Below are 16927 nucleotides of genomic sequence, written 5' to 3'. Positions count from 1 at the left end.
CAGGATGCTCAGGTGAAAGGTGAGGAGGCAGGAGCATGGCTGCCAACAGCATGGGCCCTCTGCCCCCAGGAAAGCCACGTAGACACACGATGAGAAGAAAGGTGAAAGCCTGTGCTTCCAGAACGACCACCCAGCTCTGCTCTCCTTGAGTGTGGGCGGCCCTGGGCCCACCCCAGCAGAACACACCCTGCCACTCCTCCTCAAGGAAACGGAGAGCCATCCGCCCAACGGACAGCTCTACGAGTGGACACTTACTCAAGGAGAACCCATCACAGGGCCAGTGCAAATTAAAAGGAGTGTGCATGACAAAACTGCAGCCCGTGGGCTCTCCAGTACAAAGCATGAAAACAGGAGCAACTGAGGGCAAGAGCAACTTATGGAAAAAGAAAGTCATTTACTTATTTATTTGCAGTACTGGGGATTGAACTCAGGAGAGTTGACCTCCAAGCTACACCCCCAGCCCTATTTTTTATTCTTTATTTTGAAACAGGGTCTCACTAAGTTGCGGAGGGCCTCACTAAGTAGCTGAGGCTGGCCTCAAACCTGCGATCCTCTTGTTTCAGCCTCCCAAGGACTAGGATTACAAGCGTGCACCACCACTGGCTGGAAAACAACAATCTATACATATATAAATGATCAAAATATTACAAAAACGATTATGGCTTTGGACTCTAGCTCTAAAATAATGGGGAATATAATTTTAAATTAAATTCAACAGCACAAACTTTAATTTCACAGGGATATAAAAATTCTATAAACGAAGGGGATCGGTCAGTAAACAGTGTCCTTCCTTCCTTCCTTTTTGACTTTCTTTCTGTCTTCCTTTCTTTCTTTCACTGGGGATGGAACCCAGGGGCATTCTACCTCTGAGCTACACCTCCAGTCCTATTTTTTTATTCTTTATTTTGAAAAAGGGTCTCACAGAGTTGCAAAGGGCCTCACTAAGTAGCTGAGGCTGTCTGTGAACTTCAATTCCCCTGTCTCAGCCTCCTGAATGCTAGGGTTACAAGTGGGTGCCCGTGATTTCTCTCTGTGGCCCTTACCCCTGAGGCGACCCCCAGCCCATCACTGCCCCCTTCACTTCCTCCGTTCCCGACCTGACTTGTCTGTTGATTAGCTGTCTCACCCCCAAGGGCCTGGGGCTGCTTACCCACCTCCTGGACAGGGCCCTCAGCTTTGCCATGCTGGAAGGTGCTGGAAGAGCCTGGCAGTGTGGTGAGAGGAGGATGGGGTAAGACTGCTGTCGAGGCACACCGGAACGTGCCGGAAGCCAGCAGTGACGAGACTCGGTGAGGGAACAGGAAGTGTTAAGAAATGTCCTCAGCAGGTACATAGGGCACGGGGGCTGATCTGAGGATGGGGGGCACTTAAGGGGCGAGGTGCTGAATTCAAAACAGAAAGAGCTGCCCTGCAGAGATCAAGGCAGCCTGCCAGAGCCGGGCTGCCCCAGGCACCTGGCAAAGGCGCTGAGGGCCGGGCAGAGGCGGGTGGCAGCCGTCACCGCCAGCACGGTCCACTCCCCTGCCCTACGGGGCAGTGAGAAGCCTGCTTGCGGCCAACCTGCGCCCCGCACAGCCATCTGGGGCTCGGGGCTCGCTGGCTGTGGCGTTGCCAAGGTTGCCCGGCTGCCTACCCTGGGGAGACACACCGGGCAGCGGCCACTGCTGGCCCTGACGAGGGTCCCGGGAAGGGCCTAGGAGTGAGGCTCACCGCTGGACTCAGTGGATCTCAGGCTCCTTGTGTGTGGGGGGGAGGCTGCGCCTGCCCTCAGAGCTCCGGGGATCAGTGAGGACGGGGAGAGGCGTGTATGGAGGTCACAGAACACACCGCGGACTACACCACACCAGGGAGTGGATCACTGCCAGAAACGAAGCAGAGCAGCACAAAGGATGCAAGGCCCCGGAGGAGGCCAGGGGCTTGTGGGCCGACCGCCGCACTGCGCCATCTCTCCTGCGGGCTACTCGTCGGGGGATGCGTGGGAAGCGTATGGGAAGAAGAAAAGTCATTTATTAGCAATCGCCTTTCCAAGCTTTCATTTCAGAAACAGGCAAAAGGAGGCTCTGATGGACAGAAACGGAAGCCGCTTCCCTGCCTGTGGTGCTGTCTCCACGGGAGACCTGCGCTTCATGCTATGGGCCGCTGCGCAGGGCAGGCTCTGCAGGAGACAGCGGGAAGGGACTGGGCCGGCGCCAGTCCCAGCTGGCACCCCCGTCCCCATCCCACCTGCCTGTCCCTGCTCCACAGAATTCCCAACACTGTAGGATAGTGAACAAATCAGAGCGAGCGTAATAAAAACCTGGAGTCGTGGGAGTTTCAAGGCAATGCAAAATCGTCCCTCCCTGGGCGCTCTCCAGGCCCCGGGAAGAGCCCTCCCTGCCACCAGGCCAGCCATGCCGGGAGAGTGCTCAGCGCCGCCACTGCCCGGCGCGTGGTACTGCAACTCCCTGCCTGGACTTCATCTAGACCGTGGGAGCCGGGAGGGAAGCCTCTTCAGGAGCCACTCAAGAGCCCCACGATGTGTCCGTATGCCCTCAGGGAGCCTGGCCTACGCCTGTAATCCCAGGACTTGGGAGGCCGAGACACCAGCATGCTCTTTCAAAATTAAAAGGCTAGGGGTGGCCGGGCGTGGTAATCCCCAGGCGCTTGGGAGGTGGAGACAGGAGGATCAAGCAGGTTCGAAGCCAGCAGTGCTGGCTTAAGAGACCCTGTTTCCAAATAAAAAAAGATGTAAAAATGGGTCTGGGAGTGTAGCCCAGAGGTAGAAGGGCTTCCAGGAACCCCAGTACCACCAAAAAAAACAAAACAAACAAACAAACAAACAAACAAAAAAAAAAACCGAGGCTGGGCATGTAGCTCCGTTGTGGAAGGCTCTGGGTTCTGCTCCCAATACCACAAAAACAAACAAAACAAATGTCCTCAGGGTTGGGGAACTTGCCCCTTTGGAGTTTCTGGACTAGCAGAAACGTGCTGCCATCACACTGGGACCATCAACTTTGGACTCTCAGTGTGTGGCTACATTTTCTCTATTACTTTAACACTCTCCAGCTCACTGCTAAGCTTGTTTAAAAGTTGCAAAAAGAGCTTATACATTCATCTCTGAAAAGGTAAGAGAAAACTTATACACCTACGTGAAACCAGTTGGAAAGACGGAGGATGTGGTGGGAGAACAGACACGACTCGAAAGCCTGGGCCAGAGCCGACGCAGTGCCCACTGGCGGCAACGAAAGCCTCCCCGCGCGCTTATGGCGAGGAATAGAGAAGAGCGTGTGACACACACCCGGGCAGGACAAAGACCAACGTTAGCGAGTGCATCTGTCTGCCCGAGCCTCAGTTTCCCAGGCATTTCAACAGAGAAGGCAGCGCACACAGCCGGGACGAGAATGTACATCAATCCTCGAAGTGGCAAGAGCGCGGATGGATGACACTACGCCAGCAGCCAAGACCACGCTCCTCCTGGTGTGCGTACCGGGCAGACTCCCAGCATTCCCAGCTGTGTGGGGCCCCAGCGAAGCAGCGGTCTGTACTCAATCTGGTGTGTGCAGGTGACGCGGTACAGGGTACAGTCATTCAGCCCTACTTGATGGCAAAGGCCGGCACGGGCTGTCTCCCTGGGTTGAAGGTCACCCCTGCAGCTCCTGGCTCCAGAGCAGGCCTCAGCCCCAACGCTGCTGACTCTGCCGGTGGTGGCTGGGTACCACAGGATGCCCACAGCGCTGTAGCCCCACCCACTACATGCCCAGCAGCACCTGCTTCAGCCTGCTGTGACGACAACTAGAAGCACCTCCAGATGTGCAAGCCTGGGGCCCACGTGCTTCACATCCAACTCTCCTCCATGGCCTCTCTCGTTAGTGAACACAGAGGGGAAAGCTTGAGGATTAAGTGGCTGAACAGTTTCATAGCAGAATTTACCAGGAAGCAAAGTTGTCCATAAGCCATTTGACTCTGAACTGCCTGGCTGAGTGTCAGAGGGTGGCATATACCGCCCTTAGGTTACCATGACACTCAGCTGTGAGCTTGCTAAACAGACTGTGAACAAAACAACGTGTGGCTGGACCACATCTTTAACTAACTTACTACTCTTCTTCAATCTGGAATTTAGGTCTCGGGCAAACACTGAATATCCCTCTTGCTCTTCAGGCCCCTTTTGTTAACAGATGGGGCAGGAAAAACTGCTATTCAACAAACGACTTTGGACTCAGAACCTTTACTTTCTCTACTTCTAAGTAGACGTTTAAGACGCCGCAGGCTGACACAAACAAAGGTGGATGAATCACGGAGTGGGAACACTGCTTCCACGGTGGAGCAGCATCGTCAGCTGCCTGACACTGAGGCTGACAACGGCCCCATCGCTTCGCCTCCGGGGGCTCAGTAGAGGGGAAGGGTCTATCTGTGTTCGATGCTTGTTTCTGTTTTACACTGCCACGTCAGGACTAACATTTCAATCTGTGGGATACTCAAGTTTCTTTCTTAAAGAGGAACGCAGCACACAGGAGGCAGTGTGGCTGGCTCGATGCTACTACTGGGGTCCTTGAAGTCAAGTGGGTTCTCACCTGTCCTATGAGCTGTGAAGACAAAGTAGGAGAAGGTGTGCAGCACTCAGCAGGGGCCAGGGAAAGACCCCCTCAGCGCTGGCGGCCAGGAGTCCCTGCTCTGAGAGCATCTGGTCTCCCCATCCCCCAGACCCTGCAGATGGCTGAGCGTGCCCAAGGTCTTAGAAGCCTTCCCCTTCTAGCCATTTGCATCATCTCAGCAATTCAAGTTAAGGACAGCTGCTCCTGAGAGGCGAGGCTCACCCACATCCCCTGAGCGGCTGGACCCTAGCAGCGGGCCCACACCAAGCCCAGGCGAAACCCCGAGCTCCCGAGCTTCTGCTGAGGAGCTCTGAGTGCTCTCCACAGCCCAGGGGAGCATGGGTAAAGTCCCCCTTTAATCCAGTGCCCTGCAGCCTCTTCTGAGTGCTTGGCACAGTGAGACACAGCGATACTGCAATCTGAGTTTTTTCATCCCCAAAACCATGGACCAGGATTCCGCAGTAGAAGGTAAGGCAAACCCAATTGTTCTTCATGTCACACTGACCTTCTGCCTCTGAGACCTGGAAGCCACAGCACTGGTGGACATAAATTCTACTGCCTGCTGCTCCAGATCCAAGGAGACAGGGTAGCCCTCTGGTAGAAATCTGTCTCTTGCCTCCTGGAAGAGAGGAAACCTGGATTCCTACAGAGCTTGGAATGGCCACGTAGGCTGAGGGGGGTGGAATCCTGCAGCTGTTTCGACACTCCTGCCTGGACTGGCCTGCTGAGGTTGCCAGGGCTGGTGGACATCTCTGGCTGAGTTTTCAGGGGTTTGCATATTTCAGAGCCAAATGGTCGACGTGGGCCCAGGGCACCTCGGGGACCTCTGGGGAGGGAGACCCGGGGTGTGAACACATGCCTGAGCTGTCTGAAATGTCCAGCGAGCGACACAGCTGGGGAGGAGAACTGTCCGGTCACCTAGCTGGCTGGTTAACGTGGCAGACGCTCACCATCGTCCAGCCCTGCTTCCTGCGGGCCCGAGCGAGCGCGTGCTCACCGCAGCACCGCTCCTGAGGTGGACAGGGAGGCGGGGCAACTCCAGGGGGCGGCTTACTTTGTTCACAGGCTTCTCCGGAACCTTCACCGACACCTCGGCTGGCTTCCCCTTCTTTGAGGGTGTCCTCTTGATTTTGGGCGAGTGGAACTTGTCCATGAGCTTCATGGTGAAGGAGGAGAGATGAGAGCGCTGAGAGTCTGGAAAACAGAGAGGGCACAGACTGTGAGAGGTGGAGGGGGAGACGCGGCGGCTCGCTGGTCTTTCAGGAAAACGAGCAGTGTCCTCAAGCCAATCTTTTTCCCTGGGCAGGGATTAAAAGGAAAGGAAATATGGAACCATCAAAACATCTCTAAGGCTGGGACTATCAGTGACAAAGCACTTGTCTAGCATGTGTGCGAGGCCTGGGCTCAGTCTCCAGCACAACACACTCTCACTCTCTCTCTCTCTCTCTCTCTCTCTCTCTCTCTCTCTCTCCTCTGCTCTGCTTGCACGTTTCAGTGTTTGCAGTTCCCATCTAGGTCAGAATTGTGGACATCCCAAACAGTCAAAACGGGTATGGAAAACAAGCTTCAAATGTACCCAAGTGTCCCTGTTGAGTTTGTATGCGAATCTCACCCACATTCAAGAGGACTAGCCAAGAAGAAAGAGAGGGGAAATCACAGAAGTGCAGGATGTAAGAGCTAGCCAGGAAGGCCCTTCCAACTCAATCTCCATCCTCTGGTGGAGCAGCAGGGCCAGGCCCAGAGTTGGCGGTGGAGACTGAATCAGAAGCAAAGGTGTTCCCGTCCCTTGGGCCCTGCTGAAGAGCTGAATGCTTGCCCCACCATCAGGAGGAGGCGAGGGTGTCTGTTCTCACCACTCTGACTTAAACACCGCAGCTTCTCGCAGGGCAATTAGGCACAAAAGAGAACGAAAGGCATCCAGATTGGAAAGGCGCATGCAAAACTGTCTCCATTTGTAGAAGACATGCTCTCGCTCATGGAAAATCACAAGCAAGCTGTTAAACTATCAATGCTGAGCTGTGGGCGCAGCTCATGGTAGAGTGCTTGCCTAGCTGGATTTGCACAGCCCTGAATCCAATTCCCAGCACTGTAACAAAGCAAACCAAGGCAGAACAGCATTATTAACCGAGTAAGTATTGTAAGGTCATAGGGTACCACATCAAGATACAAAAGTAAGAATGGTACTTCTAGACAGTAGCAATGAGCACTCCAAAATGAAATCCCAAGCTGTCATTTATAACACCATCATAAAGATGATACTTGGGCATAGGCTGAACAAAAGAATCGCAAAACTTACACACTGAAAACTACAAATTACTGCTGAATGAAATTAGAGACAGCATAAGTAAATGGAAACCTTTTTGAATGAATCACAAAGCTTAAAACCGTTAGAATGGCAACACTCTGTGATGAGCGTGTGTACTCCCTATGAGAATCCCATACTCTAAACTAGTATGGAAATGCAAGAGATTCAGAATAGCCAAACACAAGGCTGGAGGACTCACACTGCTCGACTTAAAGACCACTGGGAAGCCAGACGGCGGAGACATAAAGATGAACGCGCAGGTCAGTGGAATGAACTGGAAGTCCAGAAAAAACTCAAGTGTCTATGGCCAGAGAACATTCAAAACGGATGTCGAGACCAATGGACAGAGACAGAACAGTGTTTTCAACAACCGGTCCGCAGGCAACTGGATAATCACATGAAAGAGAATTGATTTGACCCCTATACCACATCATATGCAGAGATGAATTCAAATTGAGTCAAAGACCAAAATGTAAGCATTAAAACCATAGAACTCTTAACTAAAACACTGGAGTTTTTGTGACCTTGGATTTAACCACGTTTTCTTAGATATAACACCAAAACACAAGCAGCAGAAGTAAAAGTAGATAAATTTGACTTCAACAAAATAAAAAACTTTTGTGCTGGAAATGATACCATCAAGAAAATGGACCTTAAGCTGGGCACGGTGGCGCACGCTTGTGATCCCAGTGCTTGGGAGGCTGAGACAGGAGAAGCTGGGTTTGCAGCCAGCCTCAACTACTTAGTGAGGTTCTCTGCAACTTAGTGAGCCCCTGTCTCAAAATAAAGAATAAAAAATAGGGCAGGGGATGTAGCGCAGAGGTAGAATGCCCCTGGGTTCAATCCCAGCACAACAACAACAACAATAAAAAAGACAGAAAAAGGACCTTGCAGGATGGGAAAAAATATTTGCCAGCCATATATATGGCCAGGGGCTTGTATACATACATGGAAAAACTTGGCTGGGGTATAGCTCAGTGACAGCGTGCTTGCTGAGCACGCATGAGGCCCTGAGAAAGAAGAACAAAGAAATTAAAAGAATCCGTGTAACTCAACAACGGCAGGCAAATAGCCCAATTTAAAATGAGCAGTGGCTTTGAATAGACATTTCTCTAAAAAAGATTAAACAAAAAAACCTGTCAATATACACATGGAAAGATGGCTAGCATCACTAATCTTTAGAGAAACATAAATCAAAACCATAGTAGATTACCACTTCATGTCCACGTGAGGCCTAGAACAACCGGAAGCCTCATATGCGGCTGGTGGGATAGAGAACGGCACAGCCACTTTGGGATGTCAAACAGTGATCGTATGGCCCAGCAGTTCCACCCCTAGAAATACCCCAAAGAAACAAAAACATACAGCCACATGACTTGTACAGGAAAGCACACATCAACATTTTTCAAAAGAACTAGGAGGTAGAAACAACTTATGTCTTATTGTTCATGAATGAATAAATAAAACTAATATATCCACACAATGGAATATTATTTGGCGATAAAAAAGAGATTAGCACTGACTCCTGCAACAACACAGGTGGGTCTTGGAAACGTTATGCTGTGTGATGCCACCTACTGTATGATCCCAGAATGTGTAAATTTATTGAAACAGAAAGTGAATTCGTAGTCATCCAGGACTACAGGAGGAGGGGAGGGATGGAGCTGACTGCTGATGAGTAAAGGGGTTCTTCTGGTGGGAACAAAATTATACTAAAATTAGAATCTGGTGATGCTGCACAAGCCAGCGAATTACTCAAAGAACACCCAGCGGTATACTTGAAACAATGAGCTGTAAGATATGTGGACAACATCTTAATAAAGTTGGGCAGCTCCTTCCATCTCAGCAGTTCCCACACTACTTTCCAGTGCCCGAATCGGCTTATTAGCTGACTGACTTATGTCTGTTTCCTCACAGGCTTTCACGTTCCTGAGCTCAGCACCTACGCCGCTCACGCCTGCTTTCCCAGCGCTAACATGGTATTGGCTCAGAGAAGATGCTCAGTAAATATCCACTCAACAAATGAACAAAGCAACCAAAATACACCCAAGAAGAACCACTGCCTCTTTTAGCAACAACAAAAGTTCACAGACAGTACTTAAAATTGGCTGAAAAATTAAAGAACAAAACACCATCCTATGCAATGGAAAAATAAATACCTAGTTTCAAAAATAAAAAGCACTCCATCAAATTTTCCAGCAATTTAGTACTAAAAGGATCCCGTCCAAATGAATGACAGTGCGCACGTGGCCGCCTTGCTTGCACACACAGATAAGGTAAATGACACAACACCTTGTATGGCAGGGCCTTGCTGCGGACTTAATGAGGCCAAAGTTCAGTTCCTTTGTCAAAGACTTTGCAGGTGGCCCAACCGGATCAGATACACTATCTGCCCTTTACAAATTACCTAGGAGCCTAAAGCACTCTAGACCAAAGAGAAAAGCCAGGGCTTGGTCCCCATTCACCGCGTCACAGCCGGGTGCTGGCCAGAGCTGCAGGAAAACCTATCTCGTCCCCAGAAGTGACACAAACCCACAGGCGCAGCGTGCCTGGCCTCGCCAGCGCAGGCTGAGGGCTCTCAGCACTAGCCCTGTGGCCGGCAGCCAGCCCTGGACCCTGGGGCTCTGAGCAGAGGCCTGCCCCCCTCCTCACCAGGCAGGCTGTGTCCCGCTCCCCGTTTATGCTTCCTCCCCGGTACTTCGGAATTGTGGAGCAGTCAAGCCACGTGCTTGCTGAAAGGGCACCGGCGTCGGCTGGCTGGGCTGTGACACGTACACATGGCTTCCCTAAATCTCGAGCCAAGAATACTCTTCTGGCAATGGCTGGTGTGATGAGGATTAAACTGGAGGCTGCTTGTGGACAATACATGCAGCGGGACCACACTTCACATCCTGGTCTTCCTGGGCTAGCAATGTGGCATGGCACCCAGAGCTCCCAAGTCAGCCATGCCATCGTGAAGGAGACATCTCACATTCTAACTGTGTGGCTGGCATTCTTCACATACAGATATCCAATAAATGACCCAAGACACTGGGCACTATTATGAGGTAGGCTTTGTTAGGTGGCTTTGTCCAAATACAGGAGAACATACGTGTTCTGAGCGTGGTGAAGGTGGGCGGGGCCGAGCAAGTGTAACGCTCTGTAGGTCCAGTGTGCTTAAACCACTGCTTACTGCAGCGGGTTCGCTGGGCAGAGCTCCATCCTAAGTCAAGGAGCACCTGTTCTCACCATGTGCTGCCACATGGTGCCTGCTCAGTGCACACACTAACTACCTGTTAGGGCTGGTTGGGTAGCAAGATTGATCTAATTCTGAATTCCTATTTCCCAAATGCTCACAGATCTGTATCAAGTTATCCTGTAGCACTGAGCATTTAGCGTACTCTCCTGAGCAGCCAACTCTCCCCTCTGCTCACACTGATCCAACAGCATACTAACCCACTTTCCTCTCTGGACAACCTGCCTCCTTGGGCCTCGACCATCCTGCGGCCCCACCCACTCCTTCCAATGCAGGTTGCACAGCCCCCCTAAAAGATAAAGTGCATCCTCACCAGACAGGCCCCCAAGGCAGATGGGTGCGGGCATCAACTTACAAATTTACATAAGTAAGACTGAAAGCAGAGAGAAAAACAGGCACAAATGGGAGTCTGGGCAGGACGTGTGGTTTCTTGGGTTTGCTTGAAGGTCAAAGAGCCTCAGAAACTCGGGCTGGGAGGGTGGGCACCTTCAGTCTCTCCGCACTCTGCTGCCCTGAGCTATTCAGGCAGGCCAGATCCACAGCCCCGCCATCATGAAGCGGGGTGGGGGACCAGCGTAGGCAAGGTCATGCGGTCACACAAAAGCCTCTTGGGTTAAGGCCAAGTACGGGGCTGGCCCCGACTGTGACCTGGAGACGAACAAGGAGCTGCTGAGGGCCCAGGAAGCAGGTCACAGCAGCCTCCCTCCACCCTGCTCTGCCAGCCTCGCCCGCCATTACAGTCTGCCCTGGGGCACGCCTACCAATAAATCTTGCTCTCTCTCGGGTATTTAGTAGCCCCAAAGCAGCCAGCTCTAGCACAGGGCGATGAGATAAATCAGGGGGAGAAAGGAGGTTTTTTGTTTTGTTTTGTTTTGTTTTTTGCAATGACAGCTAACCTCAACCCAGGAGATCAAGGCCAGCAGAACGAGGCCAGATTCTAACTTGGAGCACAGGTCTCTTGAGTTCCAATCTTTCTACCTACGCCCGAGTGCTGGCGAGGCGCCGTGTGCGACCGGGCGCCAGGGTGGAGGCGGCAGCGGCGGCACCCGCCTAGCACTGCTGTTGGGGTGATCTTGCCAAGGGCTCCAGACACATGCACCGAGCCGCCTGCTCTCCCGCTCCCCTGCTCCCCACGCGTGCGTCAATCACTGGAGTAGTGCTACTGCTGCCGTGGGCTGCCTTACCACCCCCCCTGCTCCCTCCTGACTCCATTTAGGAAATCACACTGCAGATGTTGTGTGCTTTTTAAGAGATTTTCTAGCAAGCCGGGCGTGGTGACTCACGCTTGTGATCCCAGCATTCAGGAGGCTAAGACAAGAGGATCGAGGTTCAAGGGCAACTCAGTGAGAGCCTGTTTCCAAATAAAGGATGAAAAAATAGGGCTGGAGGTGTAGCGTGGAGGTAGAATGCCCCTGGGTTCCATCCCTAGTACCCCCCCCCACACAAAGATTTTCTAGTACTAAAGTGAATTGTTTTCCCTGTGACCTATATCCCCAGCCCTTCTTCTTATTTTTATTCTGAACAGGGTCTTGCTAAGTTGCCAAGGCTGGCCCTGAACTTGTGATCCTCTCACCTAAGCCTCCCAAGTTGCTGAAATTATAGGTGTGCGCCACCACGCCCTGCTGAAGACAAAAAGTATTAAAAAGACTTCTGCATGCACGTATTCCACTTAGAAAGGATGCATCCAATTCACGCACCCACCATGTGGACCGTCAGAGAGAGCGTTCTCCAGGGATGGAACAGCCAGTGTCTGCACTCACACGACAGCTGCCGTGGCTGCTGAGCCCTCGAACGTGGCTGTGTGGCCGAGGAGCAGAACTTCGGTTTAACTGAATCTTTTAGGCGGCCACACGTGACGGGTGGCTGCCACACCGGGTGGGGTGGCGTCGACTGCATGGTGTCCAGATGTCTGACAGCCACAGGTCTGCCCCCTCTGACGGACAGCACAATGCCGACACTCATGCTTACATTTCTGCCTGTGACTGTTTATGTCTACACACGTGGCTCAATTTATAAGTCTGTGAAGGTCCACAAGTGGCATACTGTGAGGACCCTCACGCTCTTGCTATCTGACTCAGCAGCAGGCTGGCATTTAACTGCGCGGAGGTGGGGAGCTCTGAAGTCCCACGAACTCCATACTACCACCTTCACTGAGCTGCTCTGCTGGCAGACACTGGGTGGTTTCCAGCCTTGCTCTTATGAACAATGCTGCTATGAACATTCTCCTGTCTGGCACAGATGCCAGAGTTCTCCGTGAGTAAACTGCTGGGTTGTAGAACGTGAGCCATATTTGATCTTGCAGATACTGTCAAATGGTTTCGAGAGCAAGCGCTCCCTGCCAGTGACTGGGGTTGCCCCACGCGCACACTCTCCACACAGCCGTGTCTAACAGCAGGAAGCGAAGGCGCCCTCCTTCACATGGAAATGCCGTGGGCTGTGTACCCAGTGTGCCCCTTCAACGTGCCGAAGCAACTCGACAGGCCGTGACAGGCCTTAGGCGCCCACTGCCCAGTGTGGCATGCATGCCAAAGCCTGCCAGGCTCTCGAGGAGTCGTCTGCAGTCATTTCTCCCAGGAGGAGTAACTCACATGACGTCACAATTTCTGTGTAAATGACCATGGTGTTACTAACAACAGCTACTTCCTTGGGCACCCCCCACACACCGCAGACTCTACCTAGCGAGGAGGGGCAGCGGGGGAAGGCATAGGCCGAAAGGAAATGCACAAAGCCAACAACCCCTCCCCGAGTGGTCTTCCAGGGCTACTCTCACTCTTAGGTCTCTGACTCGCCCCGGCCAGGCCTGACAGTGCCGCTGCCTGTTGCTGACGAAAGTACGGATTAGCCGGCCTCGTCCAAATGTCACTTAGAGCAGCTGGGAGCTTAACTTAGCAGTGCTTTCTGTCCGGGCTTAATTTCACCCTGGGATGGGGGAGTTTCTAAACATCAACCACATAAGGACCACAAAGTCAAGGTCAGGATGGACAACACTTCCAGGCAGTTCTAAAATGTCCACAGCCAACCTGAGAAACCCCGTGGCAGCTACTGTTGTTTCCTGGCCTGTGGCGGCCGCAGCGCACAGCACCGGCAGGGACTGGGAGGCGTCAGGAAGAGCCTGGCCGAGAGCGTGGGCTTGTCTAGGATCCCACACGCCCTAACGTGGGGCCGAAGGGGCTGGGGCCGCGGCTGCAGTCAGGCCGCCTGCTCGGGTACCTGGAGCTTCCAGTAACTGGACAAACCTCTGCTTTCCCCCTCTCGCCTCTCCTCACTTAGAGAAAAGGCGTGACTCCTCCTTGGGTGGCCGTAGAGTTAAAGTGAGCCTGTAGGCAAAGCATGGCGGAGGGACCTGCTATGTAGCAAACGCTTCAGAATCACTGCCATTACCGCTGTCTGATAACACTGCCAGGCCTCTGCCAGCGCTTAATAAGGCAAAAGCTAAAAATAGTCCCGGCAAAGCACAGCCAAAAGCAACCTGGTGTTTTATTTCTTCCTAACAATTTCCACATTAGAAGATCCTCTCTTACTAAATATAGGACTATTCTTGTTAAAAGAGAGGGGAAAATATTTGAAGTTTTGCCATATCAAAGGCTCTTATGACATGGAAATCTGTTTATCTTACCTACTTGTTCAGTAAGTCTAGATACCTAGAACTCTGCTGAAGGAAATACTAGGCTATGCTATTTTCCTCAACAACAAAGGTTAAAAAAAGTCTCATATAAACTCATAAATATCTGAGCACTGAAAAAAATAACAAAGAAAGTGAAAATCACTCATGACTCCACATATGGCAGGACTGAATGCTGTGTGTGTGTGTGTGTGTGTGTGTGTGTGTGTGTGTGGTGCTGGGCCCTGAGCCCGCGAGTGCTCTACAACTGAACTACTTACTACATCGTTAGCTCCTTTTATTTTTTATTTATTTTTTAGATAAGTTCTTTCTTTCTTTCTTTCTTTCTTTCTTTCTTTCTTGGTACGGGGGTGAAACCCAGAGGCTTTCTACCTCTGGGCTATACTCCCAGACCTATTTTATACTTTATTTGGAAACAGGGTCTCACTAAGCTGCTGAGAGCCTCACTAAGTAGCTGAGGCTGGCTTTGAACCTGTGCGCTCCTCCTGTCTCAGCCTCCCAAGCTCTGGGATTACAAGCGTGTGCCACCACGCCCAGCTTAGCTCCTTTTATTTTTGAGACAGGATCTCACTAAGTTGCCGAGGCTGGCCTTGAACTTGCAGCCCTTCTGCCTCAGCCTACTGAGTAGCTCAGCCTACAGGCCCGTGCTGCCACACCCTGGCTTACTTTTTAATTTAACAATACATTTTGGGCATTTTCGCCTGTGACTACAGTGAACGGCTAATTAATGTTCTCTTGCGGGCAGCCCACACCATATGCAGTCCTGACTGAATGGACTCTGTCTGCCGCTCTCCAGACAACGCTGTGTTGACACGCGCCCTGGGAGACAAGGCCGACTGAGAGAGACAGGACTGCAGGGTGAAGAGGAGGAGCAGGGAGAGTGGGTGAGAGGCTGCAGACTGCCCTGTGCCGGGCTGGACGCGGCAGCGAGGCTCGGGCAGGCAGGGCTGCCGCCTGCAGAAGCCAGCCTCACCCTGGGCCTGGACTCAGGGCTGACAGAGCCGCCATTTTCCTTTCACTTGCATAACTGTGAAGGATTAAAATACCATTTGAATTGGATAGATGTCCCACAAGAGGTGACATCCAAACAGCCAGCAAGCACGGAGCGAGGAGCCCATTCCATCTGGCATCAGGAAGCAGTAAGGGGAGCAGAGCTCTAGAGGGGCACCGACTCGCGCCGGGTAAGTGGGCGCCAGGCGCCAGCACGGGCTGGGAGGAGGAGAGCGAGGCGGCCCCTCCTCGCAGCTGCTCCGCGGTGCGCTGGCCCAGCCCCAGTCATTCCTCTATGGGCGTGCTCTGAAGACGTGCCTGCGCGAGCACGATGACACGTGTGCCGAAGTGCTGTCCCAAGGCCTGTGGACAACGGGATGAGTATGTGTGGCCGCCTTACGCAGACTACTGCAGGCATGACTCTCCCAAGGAGAGGGAAGCTAGACACAGGAGACACTATACTGACTCCACTGACATAAACACAAAAGTAGTCAGATTTCAACTTCGACGTCAGTCAAGATAGTGGCTGTGTTTGAGGAAGGCCGGCAGGCTGCTCCTGTCTGCAAGCTGGCTCCATGCGCTCCCGCACAGACAGGTGCCAGGCGGCCACAACGGGGCAGGGTTAGTCTAGCAGGGCCCAACACCCGGAAGCCCATTAGGCCCACAGAGCACCCCACCCCTCAGGCAAGGCTCTGTCGGAAGCCAAGGTGGTACTCTGGTCTCCATCTCCCTCACTGTCTTCCCCCTCAACTTTCAGAACTCAGGAGAGAAGAGGGTGCTACTCACTGGTCCCTTAAGACTCCAACAAGGATCAAGTCTTGTTCATTTTCAGCTGTGGCACTTAGCCCAGTAACAGACACACAGTGGACAGAGTGTTTGATAAAGAGCACAGAAGAACCGAGAATGAATTCTGTAACACTAACTTCATTCACTCTACACCAGAGGTAAGAGCTGCCTGCAGGTGCAGAGGGGACGGTCTGCATGAACAGACCAGGCTCAGGGAGGACTCGAGTTCCTCTGGTGGAGCCCGGCCTTCCCCGGCAGGGCTGGCTCAAGACATCACTGCGCACCGGGCCTTCTGCAGACAGCACTACCTGACTGGCAGCCAGGCAGCAGCGCAAGGAGTGTGGGGAGCCCAGGACAGGGGCTCTCATGGAGCCCAGTGAAGGCGTGTGCCAGCAGCTGCTGTCCTTGAACAACCCACAGTCGCAGGCACTATCCGGGGCACCCTCAACACTCCTGTGCACGCCTAGAGCGGGAAGGAAGGGCTCACCGTCACAGTGAGCACACCAAGTCAGAGTACCAAGGAGCCGGACACAGTCACATGGCTAAGCCAGAAGCGCCCATGAGCAGGCCTAACTGGAGTCCGGGTCTTTCAAGGACCACTGTGCCTACAGCAGCCTGCTCCAAGGAAGTCTATCCTCCCTCCCTCGGCTTGAACGCAGGGTAATTCTACCTCCAAGCGGCACCCCTGCCTGCTTTTGTTTTTGGGGCAGGGCCTCGCCTGGTCCCCGTGAGCTTCCTGTCTTGGCCATTCAGCGCCGCCGCGTTCGGCCTACATTTCTTTCCATTGCTGTATGAGGCCGACCTGAAGGTTAAGACCTCAGGCTTCTGGAGATGCGAATGAATCACTGCTCCAGTTTAATTTCCGAAACAAAATGAAAAAAACGAGATATGATAAAATAAGAGTTTATTCTGAATAAACAGAGGGCACAGGGCAGAACGTGGGCAGAGCCATTTGGGGTCCAGATAACACGGAAGCAGCCCTCCTAACCTCTGTCCTCTAGTTAGAGCTCTTTGGAGCAACTCCTCCCTCAGGACTGGTGTCAGGTCCCACTGGAAGCAGCGGTCCTACCACCCGCAGCCTCTCCCCCCCCACCCCCGTACCTCAGCCTACCCTCCAGCAGGCGCCAGCAAGCCACCAGCGTGGGCTCGTGGGCTCGGGAGGCCTGCTCACCAGGGCTCCAGATGAAGGCTCCGGCAGACGGCCCCAGGCTGGGCTCGGCCCGCTCCCCCTCCCTCGCTCGCTCAGGGTCCCCAAGGACTCGGTACTGTCCGGCCACCCTCCAGGCTTCCAGAGGAGGAAATTCCATTTCCATTTGTCTCTGTCTCTGAGCATATAATTCAATAATATTCATCGGTTCCTGAGGAACTGAGACAAAGGCTGGCCCGTCTTGCCCAGAAGTGCAGGGCTGGGCTGCTCC

At 52.8% G+C, this 16927-nt stretch overlaps 1 protein-coding gene across 1 annotated transcript in view; it reads right to left on the bottom strand.

Moving 5' to 3' along the window:
- Positions 1-16927, bottom strand: part of RAPGEF1 (Rap guanine nucleotide exchange factor 1) — a gene marked incomplete at both ends in the record, with an annotated part of 125295 nt that overhangs the window by 57160 nt on the left and 51208 nt on the right. The window contains one exon of the mRNA XM_080708867.1: positions 5626-5765. Within this exon, the coding sequence (XP_080564993.1) occupies positions 5626-5765 (140 nt within the window). The remainder of the gene's footprint in view (positions 1-5625; positions 5766-16927) is intronic.

Source organism: Muscardinus avellanarius (assembly GCF_963383645.1).
Source record: "Muscardinus avellanarius genome assembly, chromosome: 13".
NCBI lineage: Eukaryota > Metazoa > Chordata > Mammalia > Rodentia > Gliridae > Muscardinus > Muscardinus avellanarius.
The sequence above is the reverse complement of the archived record's forward strand: the minus strand, read 5'-3'. Positions and strand labels throughout refer to the sequence as shown.